At 43.8% G+C, this 16,254-nt stretch overlaps 1 protein-coding gene across 2 annotated transcripts in view; it reads left to right on the top strand.

Annotated features, from left to right (window-relative positions):
• Positions 1-1,938: 1,938 nt before the first annotated feature.
• CMTR1 (cap methyltransferase 1) overlaps positions 1,939-16,254 on the top strand; it is a 28,691-nt gene continuing 14,375 nt past the window's right edge. The window contains exons 1-10 of one of the 2 annotated variants that reach the window (XM_074818133.1): positions 1,939-2,107; positions 3,715-3,849; positions 7,215-7,357; positions 9,721-9,879; positions 11,235-11,327; positions 12,064-12,135; positions 12,787-12,881; positions 12,979-13,051; positions 13,260-13,458; positions 15,955-16,073. In XM_074818133.1, the coding sequence (XP_074674234.1) occupies positions 3,720-3,849; positions 7,215-7,357; positions 9,721-9,879; positions 11,235-11,327; positions 12,064-12,135; positions 12,787-12,881; positions 12,979-13,051; positions 13,260-13,458; positions 15,955-16,073 (1,083 nt within the window). In that variant the 5' untranslated portion in view covers positions 1,939-2,107; positions 3,715-3,719. Of the gene's footprint in view, positions 2,108-2,135; positions 2,534-3,714; positions 3,850-7,214; positions 7,358-9,720; positions 9,880-11,234; positions 11,328-12,063; positions 12,136-12,786; positions 12,882-12,978; positions 13,052-13,259; positions 13,459-15,954; positions 16,074-16,254 lie in introns of those variants that run through there. The other variant, XM_074818132.1, reaches the window with a different exon arrangement.

The following is a 16,254-nucleotide window of genomic DNA, read 5'->3' as shown; positions in this document are numbered from 1 at the left end:
CTATGTTGGTGTTTATGCATATTGCAGAGAAGGATAACGCTTCTGCTAGTAACTGAGTAGTACTTTGGTGTGATTTGTGAGCGTGACCTGTTTTCACTAGAATATGAAGAACACAAGTGGCATACCAAACCACTTCCACTGTTACTGGTATGTGCATAGTGTGTAAAGGTCCACAGAGAGAGGTTAAGTAATAATCCTGTTCACTTACAGAAGCATTTCATGACAAAACCAGACCTCTCTTGCCAGTTCACTAAGTTCCTCAGTAAAACTACTTATCGGATACAGAGCTGATGACTAGGCATACAGAAGTGTCAGGCAAACTACTGAGCTTCTGGAAAAGATGTCCTTATTTTTAATACTGTGCTCTCCTTTGGTCGAAGGTCTGGATCCTTTCTTCTACTTGATTGTACATCTGAATGTCCCCTTGGAGATGTCAAGCCCTGAACGGTGTGTTACCTGTCTGGTGATGGCATCGAGCACTTTCTGTCTGGCAGCCAGGGTTTAGGTTACAACTCGGGGCTAGTCATGGTTGATGCACAGCAGGCTTGATGCAGGTTCGACTTGCTGCTTTCTGTTGGAAGGTTGCTGTCATATAGTGTGATAATCAGACACTTTCAGAGCAATATATTGTTTATCAACAGAGCAGGAGTAGCTGAGGAGGACTGCTACTGGATTGCGGAAAGGGGCCGTCACAGAGGGACGGTGTGCAGTTTCATCATGGGTTCCAAGATCTGACAATCGCTTTTCTCTTGCACATGTAATCTACCATGTTAGTGCCTGGTTGAGCCTTAGGTGCAACAACTGACCTTTAACTGTGCAGAATATGTAACAGGCAATTTAATAATCCAGCTGTGTCCCACCCCCATTTAAGTGTTTTTTTTCCCCAAAAGAGATGCTCTGACTAGTCCATGTTTTGCTTCCTGCTCAGTCCTCCTTCCCTCCTGCCAGTCCCTTTTGCTGTAATTAACTTCACATATTTAGACATATACTTTATAGCAGCTAGATAATCATAAACGACACTTCCCAAAGAGTATAGTCCTGTCCCTTGGTACTACTATATTTTTGGGGTTTTAGATTAAGCATTTATGCCTGTGTACTGAGCTGTAAACCCCCAAGTTTCAAGACTAGTGTGAAGTACAAGACAGCTCAATTAGTGTTTGAAATCCTCATGATAAATAATCTATAGACATGTATTAGGCTCTTACTGTGTGAAAAGCTTTACCATCACTGGCCTTACAGAACCCGTCCTGGCTTTGCTCGAGTAACGGAGCTGTAGTTAGCTCAGGGTGACGTGCCTGGTGGTGAGCAGGCTATCGGCTTTCCTGGAGGCAGGCAGCTCCTCGGGAAACCTGCCCTGCCTGTAGGAGTAACGGCAGCTCCAGCCGCTGGGGCAGGGAGCGGCCCTGAGCAGGGACAGGGCCTGCTGCCGGCCGTCGCCGCTAAGGGGGGGCTGCTTCAGAAGCATAAAAAAAGCTGTTTTTCTTAGTGCCACTTTTAAGGCAGCGGCTGAATTATTTGTGCGTTAACGCTTTATATACATTTTCATATGCAATATATTTACAAAAATGATCTATAACATTTCACACAGAATTTCGATATATTCTCACCCCTATGCACCCCTGCCTCACCTCCACAGGGAAGGACTGAGGCCGCCGGCTACCTGCTACCCCAGAGCGCCGGGCCCTGCCCGCGGCCTGCGCCCCGCCCTGCCGGCAGCGGGCACGGTAGAGCGGAGCGGGGCGGGGCTGCCCAGGCCGGGCGGTGGAGGGGGCGGCCCCGCCGCCATTCCTCCGCGACCCGAGGGGGCCTTGCGGAGGGGGCGCCGGGCCCTCTCTCGGGTTGAGGCTGCCCGCGGCGCGCCTGCGGGAACGGGCCCCTCGGTGCCGGCGCGGGCGGTGCGTCACTGCCGCGCGCCAGCGGGCTGGGGAGGACCCGCGGGAGGGGGCGGGGCGGGGGCGGCGACGGCGGCGCCTCCGAGCGGGGAAACGAAAGCGCCGGTGGCGGGGCAGGAACGGGCCCTTGGCAGACGGGGCCCGCCGGGGCTGGCCTGAGCGACCCGCCTGCCCCCGCTCCGCCACCGCCGCCTGCTCCTCCTTCCGCCTCTTCCGTGAGTGCCGCCCGGTCCGGCAGAGCGCTGTCCGCGGGCCCCGGTCCCGGCGCGCGTGTGTGTGGGGGGGCGCGGCCGCCGGCAGCTCCCGCCGCCCGCTTGCGTGGCCTCTGGGACCGGGAGAGGGGGGCTGCGGGGCCCCCGGGCGGGCGGACCGACCCTCGGGGCGGCCGGTGCGACGGGAGCGAGGGGCGGGTGGTTGCGGAGCGGCCCGCAGGCTGCCGTGTCAAACCAGCGCAAGCTGCTGCGCCCGTAAAGCGCCGGCGGGGCGATCGGAGGGGTGCTGCGGATCGTGGAACCCCTTGGGGGTTGTGCTCCGAAGGGGCTTCCCCTCACAGCCCCACCCCCACCCCCGTCTGCTGAGGAACCGGGTGCCGCTGGACTTGTGGTTCATTCTGCGGAGCTTGAGATCCAGCAGGAAAACAGGTGCTGAGGGACCCGTGGGAGGGGGGAGATCCTGAGAGGATGCTAGCAGTGGGGAACGGAGTGTGTTAACCTAATAGGAGAATATCTCAGAAGAAATAGAAAATTGCCCTCAGTTTGTTAGAGGTAAGCAACGAAAAAAACCAGCCCCTAAACTGACATGAGCAGATAAATGTGAGTTGGCTGTAAATGAACTTCTGGTAGAAGGGAGATTTCTTAGCTGTAGTGCAGTGAAGTTGTGGGATGATTTTGTCGGATGAATAAAGGAATTGGCCTTAAGCTGCTCCATACGTGTTTGTGGAAATAAGTTTGATAACAGAGTGTTGGAATTGGTGACCTGGGGCATCTCTTCTAGCTCAGCATTCCTATGTAGAATAATAAACACCAGTAGGTTTTTATTGCTTTTTATCAATAGCAGGGAGGTTTAACTAGTGCTCTAAGCATCTGTGTCTTTTAATTTTCACCTGCTTTCCTCTTCCTTGGTTCTAGTCCTCTGTAGGCCTTCCTGACTAGCTTCTATTAACTCCGTCTTAACTGTTAGTCCTTTCGCTGTGTTTATGCAAAGTTTTATCAGCCACATCCAGAAGCTTGATATCTTGCCAGTGATTCCTGGTGAAGAACACAAACACCTCCCAGCTTGAGTACACATATTTAATAAAGTTCTAATATAGAAGTCATGTAGGAAAGCTCTTTTATTAATTAACATTTGCAGAGGTGAGGTCAGAGGTCATCCCAGTCTCTTGTGAGAAGTTGGTCCCACCTTGCATGTTCTCCATTGGATTGATCTTATTTCCTCATTTTTTGGTGTGTTTGGGTAAAATGAATCTTGATTCAATAGGAGTAACCAACTGTCAAATATTTAAGTTATCCAAGTGCTGATGTCTGGGTTAACTTCCTGTACTAGCATTTAATGGTAGGTAGGTTGTACAGATGATTTGAAATTCAAGTCATCAGTAATAGGGAAGCTTCTGCAGAGATTTTGTGTTTGTTAGACCAGCTATTAAAAAAGATAGGTTCAAAAGAAGCCAATACTCCTACCTAAAGCAAACTTAAGTTGAGAAGCATAATACTGAATAGTCCTTAAAATGATCTATGCCACGTGCATCCTGCTGCGCCTTACCCTTCAGCATGCAGGAGAAAGTTAATTAGCTTAATGTTTACCAAGTGTGATCATCTTCTTTCAGCAAAGATGAAGAGAAGGACAGAACCTGAGTTTAGCAGCCCCCAAAAGAAGCAAAAGAAGAGGATAGAAGACTTGGGATTAACTCTCAGTTCTACTTCAGATGATGAAACTCAATTTAGTAATCATACTACTCAAGGTAAGGTTGGAGATAAGGTGTGTGCTGCTGCAGAGAATCTAAATAATAACTAGGAATTGAACCCACGTCTCCTAAATCCTAATTGATAGCCTGAACTTCAAGGGCATACTCTCTCTTAGGATTCAAAACACATTATTTCTGTTCACAACCTTGGATTGGTGTGATTTTTTTTTTTTTTTTTAAGCTTTTTAAAAATCTCATGTTAACAGTTTGGTCTGGGAATTGTATGAATTCAGACATAGAAAATAGAACTTGAGGTAGATGACAAGTGCATGGTCCAAATCTGTAAAGGTTCTTCTAATATGTGAGTAGCATTAATCTTTTCAGTCTCAGCAATTATTTCTGTTTTGGAAACTTTCAGTAGTGAGGAGTTGTGGGTGTTGTGCTGTAAAGAAACATCATAATTGCTTATTGTTTAAAAAGTAATAATAAAAAAAATTCAGTAATCTTACCACATGTTTGCAGGTGGGAGAAATTGAGATGAATACAAAGGGCAGGTTGGTTGGGACTTCTACATTGGAGCACCATCTCTTTTGCTGGCTCAGTGTGATTTTTGAGGGGAGGGAGGAGTTGTGAGAGCTCTCAGGTGTTTGGTTTCAGAGTTAACTAAATTAATTGCCTACTTTTTCTCAAGTCAGAGCATGCTTTCTTATCTGGAGCTTGGGGTGTACCAAAGAGGAGGCAAGTGCCCCACACAATTGGTATTGCTGTTGCGGGGCACTTTAAAGTCTCCCAGGATGGTACTTCAGGTTGCTTCATGGTCCTGCCTGCTACTTCTGAGTTGTGGGATTTCCCGTGGTTGTAAAGTGTTAGTGAGAAAGGACCTGAATGCATAAAGAAGCCTTCATGCTGTGAAAATGGAAGGGGATGTGTATGGAAGATGAGTGGGTGAGTTTGGGGGTAGTTGTAGTGACAGGTTATGGTGTACATACCTGTCTGGCAAGGCTGGAGGTGAGTGGGGAGGTTAGAGGTGCAGGATGTGAGAGCTGGGGTATGCACTCAGGGCTGAGCTAAAAAATTCAGTGGTTTTGGAATTTTTTTCCCCCTTTTGATTATTGAATTCATCGTGGCTCAAAATAGGCTGTGAGCCTTAATGTTTAAGAAACAAGTTGATACAGTTCAAGGACAACATTTTGGATAGGGTTAATTGTTTAATAGTCTGTTACACCCATTGTGATTTCCAATGAAAGAGGGGAGGTTGGGGGAGAGAGGTGATTTGAGATCTGATCTCAGCTGAGCATGGCCTAGCAAATGTTAAAAGCAAGAGTGGTTGTGAAGGGACTTTCCTGAGATTTATGTAGTGGGTATTGTGTTCAAGGCACATCATGAGCCTCTGGGAAATAAGACAGGGCTCAGAAGCAGGCAGCACAGTTAACTGGAGCTGTGTATTGGAGAAGCAGAAAGCAGTAACTGACCCTAAAGCAAAATCCTTTGTGATCCTGTTCATATCTAAGAACTTTGTGAAGGAAAGAGAAATGTGGCTTATGTAACAGGTGTTTTTGAAGATCAAGATGGGTGTCTAATATTGCAAACATAAGTTAAATCCTAGCCTTCCTTGTCTTGAACTGGAAGCCTCAAATGTTGATACTGTAGAACTCTAGCATAGTAGTTATGTGGGGACACAAGTCCTGAATCCTAAAAGCCAATAGTTCAGCAAGAGGGATTGAGCACACATTGGAAGGGTTTTAACTACAGTTGTGTATTTCACTGTAGTGTCTTTCATTTTCACTTCACTTTCTTGTAATGGCCTTTCTTTTACTAATTCTCCAGTTGTTTCCTGTTACTTCACTAATGCTCAGTTTTTCGTAACAGGAAAATAGAGAATATGTTGGGAGAGAAATAGTCTGTGTTTTTTCTTAAATCAGAAAAATGTAAGAAGTTTAGTTCTTCTTTCTAGGTAGTTATAATGTCTTTTTTTTTAACACTTCTATAGAGCTAAGTAATTCCTTTTAAAGTGTTAAACAGAAAAAGATTAACTCTGCTACCACAATTTTCTTCATTATCTCAGGGCAACTTCTGTAGTTCAACTTCTCCTAGTTGTATGAGGTAGGAGAGAATGATTCTAGCACTCAGCAAACAAGGGAGGCTCAAGAGGCAGAGGTCCAGTGAAGAGTGTGGCTGTGCTTGCTGTGGATTGCTGCTCCAGTACTCTCTATGGCCTGCACCACAGCATTAACTTTGGTATGACTGATGTCATGCTAGGCAAATTTCAGGAAGGAAATTTGTGCCATTGCTTCATTCTCGTAGTGATATTGCCCCAGGAGAAGCGGAAGGACTCAGTGGGTTGTAGGGCCTCCCTCGCTACCCACCTGGTGTGGAGCAGGCCGTGAGACAAATGATATGACTGCTATGATTCCTGCCCAGATCCCAGTTACATCCAGTCCAGAGCAAACAAGTTTGGGCATCTCACAACTGTAGATCAACAGTGAGGACTATACAGCTCATACAGGCCTAGGTTCTTCCCAAGCAGATTCCAGTGTGGAACTGGGCATAGACTGAGCTTCATTGTTTGGTGCCCATGAAGGCTCTGCTGCATCAGTTTCAGGTGACAAAAGTTTATCCTGTTGCGTATGATGGTACTTATTACCTTCATTGGACCATTGACTTGATTAATTTCTTTCTCAAACCTTTGTCTCTGTCAGGGTGTTTTAAAACTAGAATAGTGTCTTCTGATGTTACCTTTCACTTGGGTTTGTATGCATCAGTAAACTCTAGATGTGGAAAAACTGTCTCATTTGCTGTAGTGAATTTATGGATCCTTGCTACTGATCGGGGTTGTGGAGTCAAACTGAAGTTTAATATGGGAACTAAAGGATTCAACTCTTTTCTTTCTGCAGGGGTGGCTGTTTGGTAGATGCCCGTGTGTTTGATGTGGATTTTTGGTTAAGTTAGGGATGTGTTTACACCTGTAGTTAGGTAGGAAACTGAGGAAAATCCAGTATGTGTTATCAAGGTGTCAGTAATTGTCATTATTCTTAGGAAAGAATCTCTGGACTTTCTGAGCTCCTTGGGATCATTGCAATGGTCAGGCACACCACAGTGTACTATCATGGTCATGCTGTGGCCTGCCCTGCTGCTGTAATGGGGTTTGCCCAGCTCTTTGTGGGGCCTGGAATCCACTGGCTCAGAGGGGTTGTGTGTGTCCCTGAGTCAAAGGGGCAGATAACCAGGTGTTGGTTCCATAGGGTATTTTATATTACACCTGTGTGCTTCCTGTAGTGCATTGAGATACTGAAGTGTCTTCTGCGTGTGTGTTAAGAGGATTTAATGAGTCTCACTGTGTTGTTCTTAATGTGATCACTGAGATGCCTTTCTTCCATTTTATTTTTACCCTCACTTTTCTCACCTTTTTTTTTTGCTTTTAGAGTCTTCCAGTAGCAGCAGTGGGTCTGACAGTGAGAGTGATGAAAAAAGACCAGTCTTCAGCAATGAATTCAAACAAGATTCACTTGTGGAGGGTACTTCATCTCGCTACTCAATGTATAACAGTGTCTCCCAAAAGCTCATGGTAGGTCAAAATAGTTTTGGACCGAACTATTAAGACCTGATGAGAGCAAAGTGAAAAGACCGGTCTGTTTTAGATTCTGATCCTCCTTGTAGCAGGGTTCTCTGCTTCTTTGAGCCAGCAAAGGAGCAATTGGGGGAGGCTGAGACAGCTTGGTTCAAGGGCATCTGTTGAAAAAGAAAGTTGATTCATGTTCAAGACCTAGGAGCAGGGAGGTGAATGTGAAGGGAAGGATCTCTGGGTCAGGCAGCTTGCTGAGCTTGGAAAAAAGAGTCCTACTGTGTCTTATTTTGCAGTGCTTGAGTTACCAAATGCTTTGTTAGAAAGGCCTTAATAAACTGTGTGATTGACATGAATTTGTTTGATCTTGGAGGCTGGCTGGCATACCCTTGTAGAATTATTACCTTAATTATTAAAGTATTTCTTTTTCTTTCAAGTAGTGCCACTCTGCTTTATGTAGGACCGGAAATTTTTGGCAAGGCAGGGAGTTGTGAATGATAGCGACAGGGACAACTAAACTTTGAAGGTGATCGCCAACCCCTTAATTGCACAGTGCTAGCATGGGGAAGAAAGTACTTTTAGGAAGTTCTAAGAAAATGATTGACTGTGTCTCATGGTAGTCCCAAATTCATCAACTTGTTGCCAAGTTTAAAGGCAATAGTAGGCTGTAGAGAAGAGGAGTCTTTCAGTGCATGCTGTAACACTTACTTCCTGATGCAGACTTCATCAGTGTGGTATAGCGAGTATCTCATAGTCCTGAAAGAATTTCTATTCTTGATAACAGAGAAACAAAAATGTTATTTCCAAGGGCAGCAGAGAAGATGAGATGTATAGTTGTGTATTACTTGAAATGCAACAGGAATTCTGGGACTCCTGTACCAGAATTCAGGTCTCCTTTTTGTTCTGTGTTGGTGCTGTACTCACAGGAGCAGGGGTCAGCAATCTTTCCGTGGTGGTAGGCCAACTTCTACCTGCCTTTGCCAAGTTAGAAGTTCAGTCTTCTGCGAGAAGCTGGGAAGTGCTAGCTGCTCCTAGGAGTGGGAACAGGGAGATACTCCCTTTCAAGGAGGTGGAATGCTGCTGACCAGCAGGATCATACCTCTACACGGAAAAAAGAACTTTCAGCTCTTGCTAAATTCAAAACTCAATGGGATCCAGAGGCTGAGAGTTGCTGATTGTGCCTCTCGGTAGATAAACCCTGTTGCTGATCATTCAGAATCTGTCCACATGCATTTTTGGCACTGGGCTGCAGTTTGCTGTTTCTAGCACAAGACTGTCTTTTACTTGGAGAGTTCTCTCCTGAGCCAACTGGGACGTGTGCTTTCAATGGTCACAATGCAGGAGCTTTTACTACTGAATTTGGGAGGCTTTTGTTTGTAAGGCCTCATAAATTTGAATATAAAGATTGATGTGATATCAAAGTCTGGTTGAATGATTTGGTAGCATTAGGTGAGTAAAAGGAAAATAGTCCTTGATTACTAGATGTTCAAAATTCTGTCCTTGGAAACTGGTGTGTAAGAGGCTCGGTGGCTGTCACATTTGGTGTACATATTTCAGTGTGATTCGGAACTGGGTAGCAAAGGCAATGGGAAAACACCATGTACCTTTGTATAAAACCTGTCAGATGTTCTTGTGTTGTTTCTTGTACAGATTGGCAATAAACAATATTTTTTTGCTTCTCACAGGAAGGAATATATGGATAACATTCATTCAAAGTGAAACTTAATCCTTAAGTCTTTTATTTACTTATTGTCTTGTAGATGCATGCTAGAGGGAGTGAAATTGACTGTATTCATGCTTTTTGTTGTTCTCTGTTGCTAAAATTTATGAAGAGAAAAGCCTGAAAAACTAGCAGTTGATGAACATATTTCTTTTAACCTAAGAGATGGGAATGTGTTTCAGGAGCAGTGTCTTGCATTCCTCCTCTGAGTTTTATGTGAAGATTTAACTGATGCTTGAAATGTATGTGAGTGCATGTTCACAACAAAGAATATCATCACAACATGAATTTTTTTCCTGTGCCAGCATCTTTTGTTTTATGAACCTTCCATGCTTACTGAACACTGTGATGAATGGCTCCAGGCTCCTCACTACTCCCTCTGAGCAGGCTGTTCCCGCATTACTGAACCTTTTGTAATTTGCTGTCATCTCAAACATCATTCTTCAGATCTAGTTTTTTTGTGTCCTGCCTCAGTGAAGCGAGCTCAGTATTAAGTCCTGAAAGCCACAGCTGAGATTAAAAATGCTCAATGCCTTCAAGTCACTTCAGGGTGATGTGTCATTTTTCTGGCTAGTCTTTGACACAAGTAGTAGCACATAAACTCAAGTCCACTTTCCTTAGTGTGCTCCTTTTGCTTTCTTTATAGGCCAAGATGGGCTTCCGGGAAGGAGAAGGTCTGGGAAAATATGGCCAAGGCAGGAAGGATATTGTTGAGGCCTCCAATCAGAAGGGAAGGAGAGGCTTTGGGCTGACCCTCAAAGGATTTGATGGGGAGCTCAATATTGATTGGCAGGGTGAGCCAGAGGTAAGTAATTCCTATTTTGAATCCCTTTTCTGTTGCTGTGTTCCCGATTTGCCCTCTGGGAATGATGTTTAGTGTTGTCTGATACAACTAGCTACCATTAAGTGGCTCTAGTGGGTGAACCCAGGCCTTATTTTGTCCCAGAACAGCATGGCAAAACTTGTTTTCTGTCATGTGTATCAGTGTTCTGGGACAAAATTGGTTTCAGAGGGATTGTTGCTGTGGTCTGTAGGATTCGTTTCCGAGTTTGCAGTAGTGAATGTGATTGAAAATTGTTATCAAGCTCTTTTGAGTTTACCATTTTTATTTTGTATATCATTTTTCATGCCTGTAATAGGTGATTTTTTTTTTTTTTAAAAAAAGAGTTTTTTGAGTGTGTTTAATATTCCAAATTGGATGTTGTATTCCCGTGTCTTGTCAAGCTTTTCAACAAGGAATAACACCGGGAAATAGAAGTAGATGTTGTCAGGAAAGTAAAGCCCAGTTTTGATATTACTTGGTGCGATTGTATTTAAAAAGAAAAAAAACACTGAATCGTAGGGATCTGGCAACTGGAGAGTAAGCCAGAAGGTCCCGGCCATTGTTAGTCAAGGACAGCAATACTTGTCAAGTTATGTATGGTGCGTGTTGTAGTACTTCACTCTCCATTCTTTGAATTGTTTTCAGCAGTTGAAAATAATATCAGAGGTTATTGCTTGAGAGCCAGGAATTTGAGACCTGTTCTATAGGCTCATTGCTTTAGGTCCTGTTCTCCAGTGTGTTTCTACAGCTCACAGCAGTTAAGTGTTACCACCCTTGTGGATAATGCTACTGTAATAAATATAAGAAGGTTAGTAGATCTTAGCAGCCTCTCCTTGTAGAGAAGTAGCATCACTTTGATCTTAACTGCTAAAACAATTCCTTCCCAAGATTATAAAAATTATTCGAAGCCTGAATGAAGTTGTGGAATGAGGGAGCCTTTCAGAAAGAACTGGGAGAAAGAATGTGTAAAGCACCATCAGGAAGTGTGTGTTTTTTTGGCAACTGTCTGTCCTGCAGTGTCTGTGAAATGTACCTTGAGAGTACTAGGCTTTTGCTTTGTCTTGATTATTCATCAGACTCTAATGAGAGGAAAGTGGTGAGAGGTTTTTTTTATGGTGGAGGTTTTTTTTTTTCTTTTGGTATTTTTTATTTTAAATTTTAAGTCCAAACAAATAAGCCATGTTTTAGACTAGGAGAAAAAGAACTCTATGATTGGCCCTAAAGTCATGGCATAACCCCTTATGCTAGGATTAGGAGGCAAACTTTTGGGAAGCAATTAGTTGTTATATTTTGCTAGTAAAAACATCTTTGGCTTTTCCTATGTCTTGTGTTTGCAGCCCAGTGCCTACGAGGAGGTGGACTGGTGCCTTGAGTGTACCACGGAAATCCCTGATGCCCAGGAGCTGAAGGAGTGGATGACTGTGGGGAAGGTAATTTTTTTAGATTTCAGTATTTACCAACCTAAGATGACACAGGACTACTCAGCCTGAAAAAACTGCCTTGTCAAAGAGTTGTGGAATAACCTGGGCTGGAGGAAACCCCTGGAGATTGCTAGTGCAGCCTCCTGCTTAAAACAGGTCCAGCTACATCAGGTTGCTCAAGGCCTTATTTGGTTGAGTTTTGAGTTATCTCCAAGGATGGAGATTTCACAACCTGTTTGGGCATCTGTTTCAGTGTTTGACCCAGTTGACAAAAGAAAATTTCCATAGGGCCAATTGGCATTTTTTGTGTTGCAGGTTGTGTCTATTGTTTCTTGTCCTATTGCTGTCCATCTCTAACAGTCTAGATCAGTTTTCTCTATTTCCTGCCATTAGGTACTTGTGGATGGCAATAGGATTTCCCTTTCTCCAATCTGAACAAGCTGTTCTCTCAGTCTGTCCTTGTACACCAGGTGCTTCTGCACCCTTGTCATCTTGGTGGCCCTTTTGGTGGGCTTGCTCCTGTATGTCTGTCTTGTACTGGGGAGTGCTGAACTGGGTGCAGTATTCCACATGTGGTCTCAAGATGCCTAAAAGGGGAGAATAGTTCCTCAGCCTGCTGGCTACGCTTTTGCTAACAGAGTCTAGTATGTGGCTGGCAGCCTTCATCTGTTACTGATACATGTGGCATTCTGAGATGACTGATACCATGTTTGCTATTGTCATCTGTGTTCTTGTCCTGTTCCAGAGGAAGATGGTGATTGAAGATGAAACAGAGTTCTGTAGTGAAGAGCTTTTACGTAATGTCCTGCAGTGCAAGGTGAGTCCCCTTCTTTAGAGAGGAACTGAAGTTTTGGAGAAACAAGTGAAATAAATAATTGAAGAGGATTGCATAGTTAAGTGATTGGCAAGAGCTCAGAACATCCTCTTTTACCTCTCTACCACTGGTATGACCTAGCATCCTAGTTGTTACTGTCTGTTCAGCAATCTGTTTTGCACCTCAGCCTTCAAAGAGATAAATGAAAACAGTCTCCCTTTCTTAGTTCTACTGAAAGGCTAAAGACTTGAATAAATGAAGGAAATAAGCTCCTTCTCTGTTCTTGTGTGTTCTGTCTTCCCTTCTAGATTTTATCATGCCATTGTAAATTGCAGTAGAATATGAGTGTGTGTATATGTGTGAGAGAAATACATTAGGCTGGAACTGCTTTTGGAGGGGGGTAACCACATTATCAGGCTCTGGAGCTATCAGTACAGAATTCTTCAGTGTCACTAAATTTTCTTAAGAATTGGAGTGGCTTAGAAGAAGAGTAAGTATCATTATGTGATGGAAAAATGGTCTATATTGGTGAACCAAACCCTGCACGGAGGTTGCTGTCTAAGGGGAGAGAAGCATGAGCATAGGAAATGCTTGTGCCTTCCTGTCCCTCAAGCCTGTGCTATGTTGAGCTCAATTTTGTTTCTGTTTGTGCAGAGTGTATTTGATGAGCTGGATGGAGAAGAAATGCGTCGAGCCCGAACAAGGTCTAACCCCTATGAGATGATCCGTGGAGTTTTCTTCCTGAACAGGTTTGAAGAACTTCTGGTAGTGTAGCCCCTTTATGTTTGCTTTCAGCCTTGGGAGCCAAGGTTGAAACTTAATAGGTCCCTGTTTATGTGTTCACAGGGCTGCAATGAAGATGGCAAATATGGACCATGTCTTTGACTACATGTTTACAAACCCTAAGGACTTCCATGGGGTGAGGGCCTCTATTTAACCTTCAAACAGCAATGCTTTCTCAGAGAATGGGGAAGGTGGGGAGAAAGGAAAATCCTTAGGATACTAGTTGGGAAAACGGGTCCTTGAAAGAGACTTCTCTGACTGAATAGTGCAGTTTATGGTGTGTCTGGTTTGACTGATGGGCGCTGTTACTGGGTCAGTAGAATTTCCTCAGTTTCCTTTTGCAGAGGCCTTTGATAAAGGAGCGAGATGCAGAGCTGCTCTACTTTGCTGATGTGTGTGCTGGTCCTGGAGGCTTCTCCGAGTACGTCTTGTGGAGGCGGAAGTGGCACGCGAAGGGATTTGGCATGACCTTGAAAGGACCAAATGATTTTAAACTAGAGGACTTCTATTCTGCTTCCAGTGAGCTCTTTGAACCTTACTATGGTATGTAGCATATGCATGAGTGTTACCTGATGTTTTTGCTTATGCTGCAGCCTCTGTATCAGGAGCAGGGCTGGTACTGACACTAGCGTGGGCATGTAAGAGAGGCCTGTTTAGAGGGAACCATTTTGCAAGGTAGAAGGGGAGGGTCATCTGAGAAAGGGTTTGAGATTGGTGAGCTTGCATACGAAGTCACGTTTCTGCATGCACTTCCAGTCTGCCCAGGGAATGTGTGTCCCATTGTAATAGTTGATACTTGAGTACTTTGCTTATCTGAAAATTGTAGAGTGCTTTAAGATTGCTTGACAATATTTTTCCTGCTTCACTGATAAAGTGAAACACAGCAAGTGAGATGACTTACCATAGAATCACAGAATGGTTTGGGTTGGAAGGGACCTTAAAGATCATCTAGTTCCAACCCCCCTGCCATGGGCAGAGACACCTTCCACTACATCAGGTTGCTCAAAGCCCCATCCAGCCTGACCTTGAACACTTCCAGGGAGGGGGCAGCCACAACCTCTCTGGGCAACCTGTTCCAGTGTCTCACCACCCTCACAGTAAAGAACTTCTTCCTTATATCTAATCTAAATCTACCTTCTTTCAGTTTAAAACTGTTACCCCTCGTCCTGTCACTACCCTTCCTGATAAAGAGTCCCTCCCCATCTTTCCTGTAGCCCCCCTTTAAGTACTGGAAGGCGGCTATAAGGTCTCCCTGGAGCCTTCTGTTCTCTAAGCTAAACAACCTCAGCTCTCTTGGCCTGTCCTCACAGGGGAGGTGCTCCAGCCCCCTGACTTGCCCAAAGATCTGTTTGCAGAGCTAGAGATAGAAACCTTACTTGCCTGACTGACAGTATGCTTCTGTGTCAGACCTCCCTAGCTCTGCTTTGATGATTGTGGGCTCTTAGTAAGGATAAATAAACCAGATTTGGGCTAGAGGCTGTATCTGAATCACTGTGACTAAATGAGCTTCTTAATTCAAAGAGGTTTAAGGTAACATGTTTTACATTGCTTTGAGACAGGCTAAGCAGGTGTACATAGAAAATTTCTGCATCTCACCTCATGGAGGGTAACTTGTTAAGCTTGATGATATCTTTGAGCCCTCTATTTGCATAGCCTCTAGGAATAGGGAGGGAAATATAAGGATTGCTAGTATTCCTGCTGCTTATTTCAGACTGTATAAAGGAAACTTGAGTGTGCCTGTCTTGTAGAGAAGAGGGTTTGCTTTTCCATTGTTGTGCTTTTTTTTTTTTTTTTCCCCTCCACCACTCTTGACTCTTCTTGACTGCCACTTTTGACACCTGACCATGAACTCTTGGAGAATTGTTAGCACTTCAGGATTACATCTGTTAAAGAGGAGGTTCATGGCAAGGGCAGCAAGGCAGATAAATACATTGTTCTAACGGTTGCAGCATTTGGATCTTCATAACTCACTGCAAACTGGTGCTCTTATGGAGGGAAGGAGATATCTGGAGAAATGAATAGCCCAATGACTTTGATGCATTTCCTTGATCCCTTTCTGTCTGTTACGCTATAAACTCTAGTGAGATGTGTACAAACTCTTCCAGTGATGGGAAGGGTGCAGACTGGCGTGTTATTTGTGTTGTGAAGAATGGTAACAAATTCTAGCGTCAGTTCACTTGCTGACAGGATGATTGATGAGGAATTTAGTTTTCAAAGCACTATCATGCATCCTGATCTCTGTTGCTTTCTAGTCCTCCAGTTCGGTTAATAGAAGCTGTAGTTGTAGAAGATTTATAGGGACTAATACCAAGTAGTTCAGGCTTCTTCAAAGTCAGAATTGGTGAGCTCTAGAATATACCTTAGATCAGCTTTCTAAAACACCAACTTGGGGGGCAATGTACCTCTCTTTAGAAAGAGCCATATGGGAAAACTGTATGAACATTCATGCACAAACCCTATTTCCCTTTCCTTACTCCCTTTATGAACTTGTTCGCTGGGTTTTTTGGGGGTTGCTTTCTTAAATTCCAGATTACATTGTGTTTGGAAATAGAGTATGGTGTTTCTTTGGAATTATTTGAATTTTTAGTAGAATGTAGAATATTTACAATGTAAATAGTTTTGTCTTGTCTGTAAAAATGTGTTATTAACAGGTGAGCTGTGCAGTGAGATTGAACCTTAGATTTTTAGTAGGTTCAGCTGTGTGTCATTCCTACTTGGATGAGAATATAATGTTGTCATGTAGTCAGTTCTCATCTCGGGAGGGCAGTGAATGATTTGTCTTTTGCTGAGGCTAATGTACAACTCATCATTTGAGCATGGTTGTTATATGGCTTTGTTTATCCCTAACCACACAATCTGGATAATTTTCCTAAATAAACAAGCATCTTCGGTGGTGAACAAGGGAATGTGTTAATGTTTATTTGCCTATCAAGGTCTGTGTAATTTCTGACTGATTGAATACAATAGATCACCTGAACATACTGATATTTTGTCTGTATTTGCAAAAATGTTAGTAATTGTCTTCTCTTTTCCCTATAGGAGAGGGAGGGATTGATGGAGATGGAGACATCACTCGCCCAGAGAACATTACTGCTTTCCGGAATTTTGTTTTGGACAATACTGATCACAAGGGAGTGCATTTCTTAATGGCTGATGGGGTTGGTCCATTTCTTTTTCTTCCTGCACTAATGACCAAAACTGATACCTCAGTCTGCATATAGTAGGATATTCAACATGTGTCCATAGTTACAATGTCAAATTCTTCAAGGCTTGCCATTAAAATTCCTGGTGGCAGTGGTTTTTATCGTAAAGAAACATAAATTATCATGATTCCATGAG

Source organism: Strix aluco, chromosome 3 (genome assembly GCF_031877795.1).
Source record: "Strix aluco isolate bStrAlu1 chromosome 3, bStrAlu1.hap1, whole genome shotgun sequence".
Taxonomy (NCBI): Eukaryota; Metazoa; Chordata; class Aves; order Strigiformes; family Strigidae; genus Strix; species Strix aluco.
The sequence above is the reverse complement of the archived record's forward strand: the minus strand, read 5'-3'. Positions and strand labels throughout refer to the sequence as shown.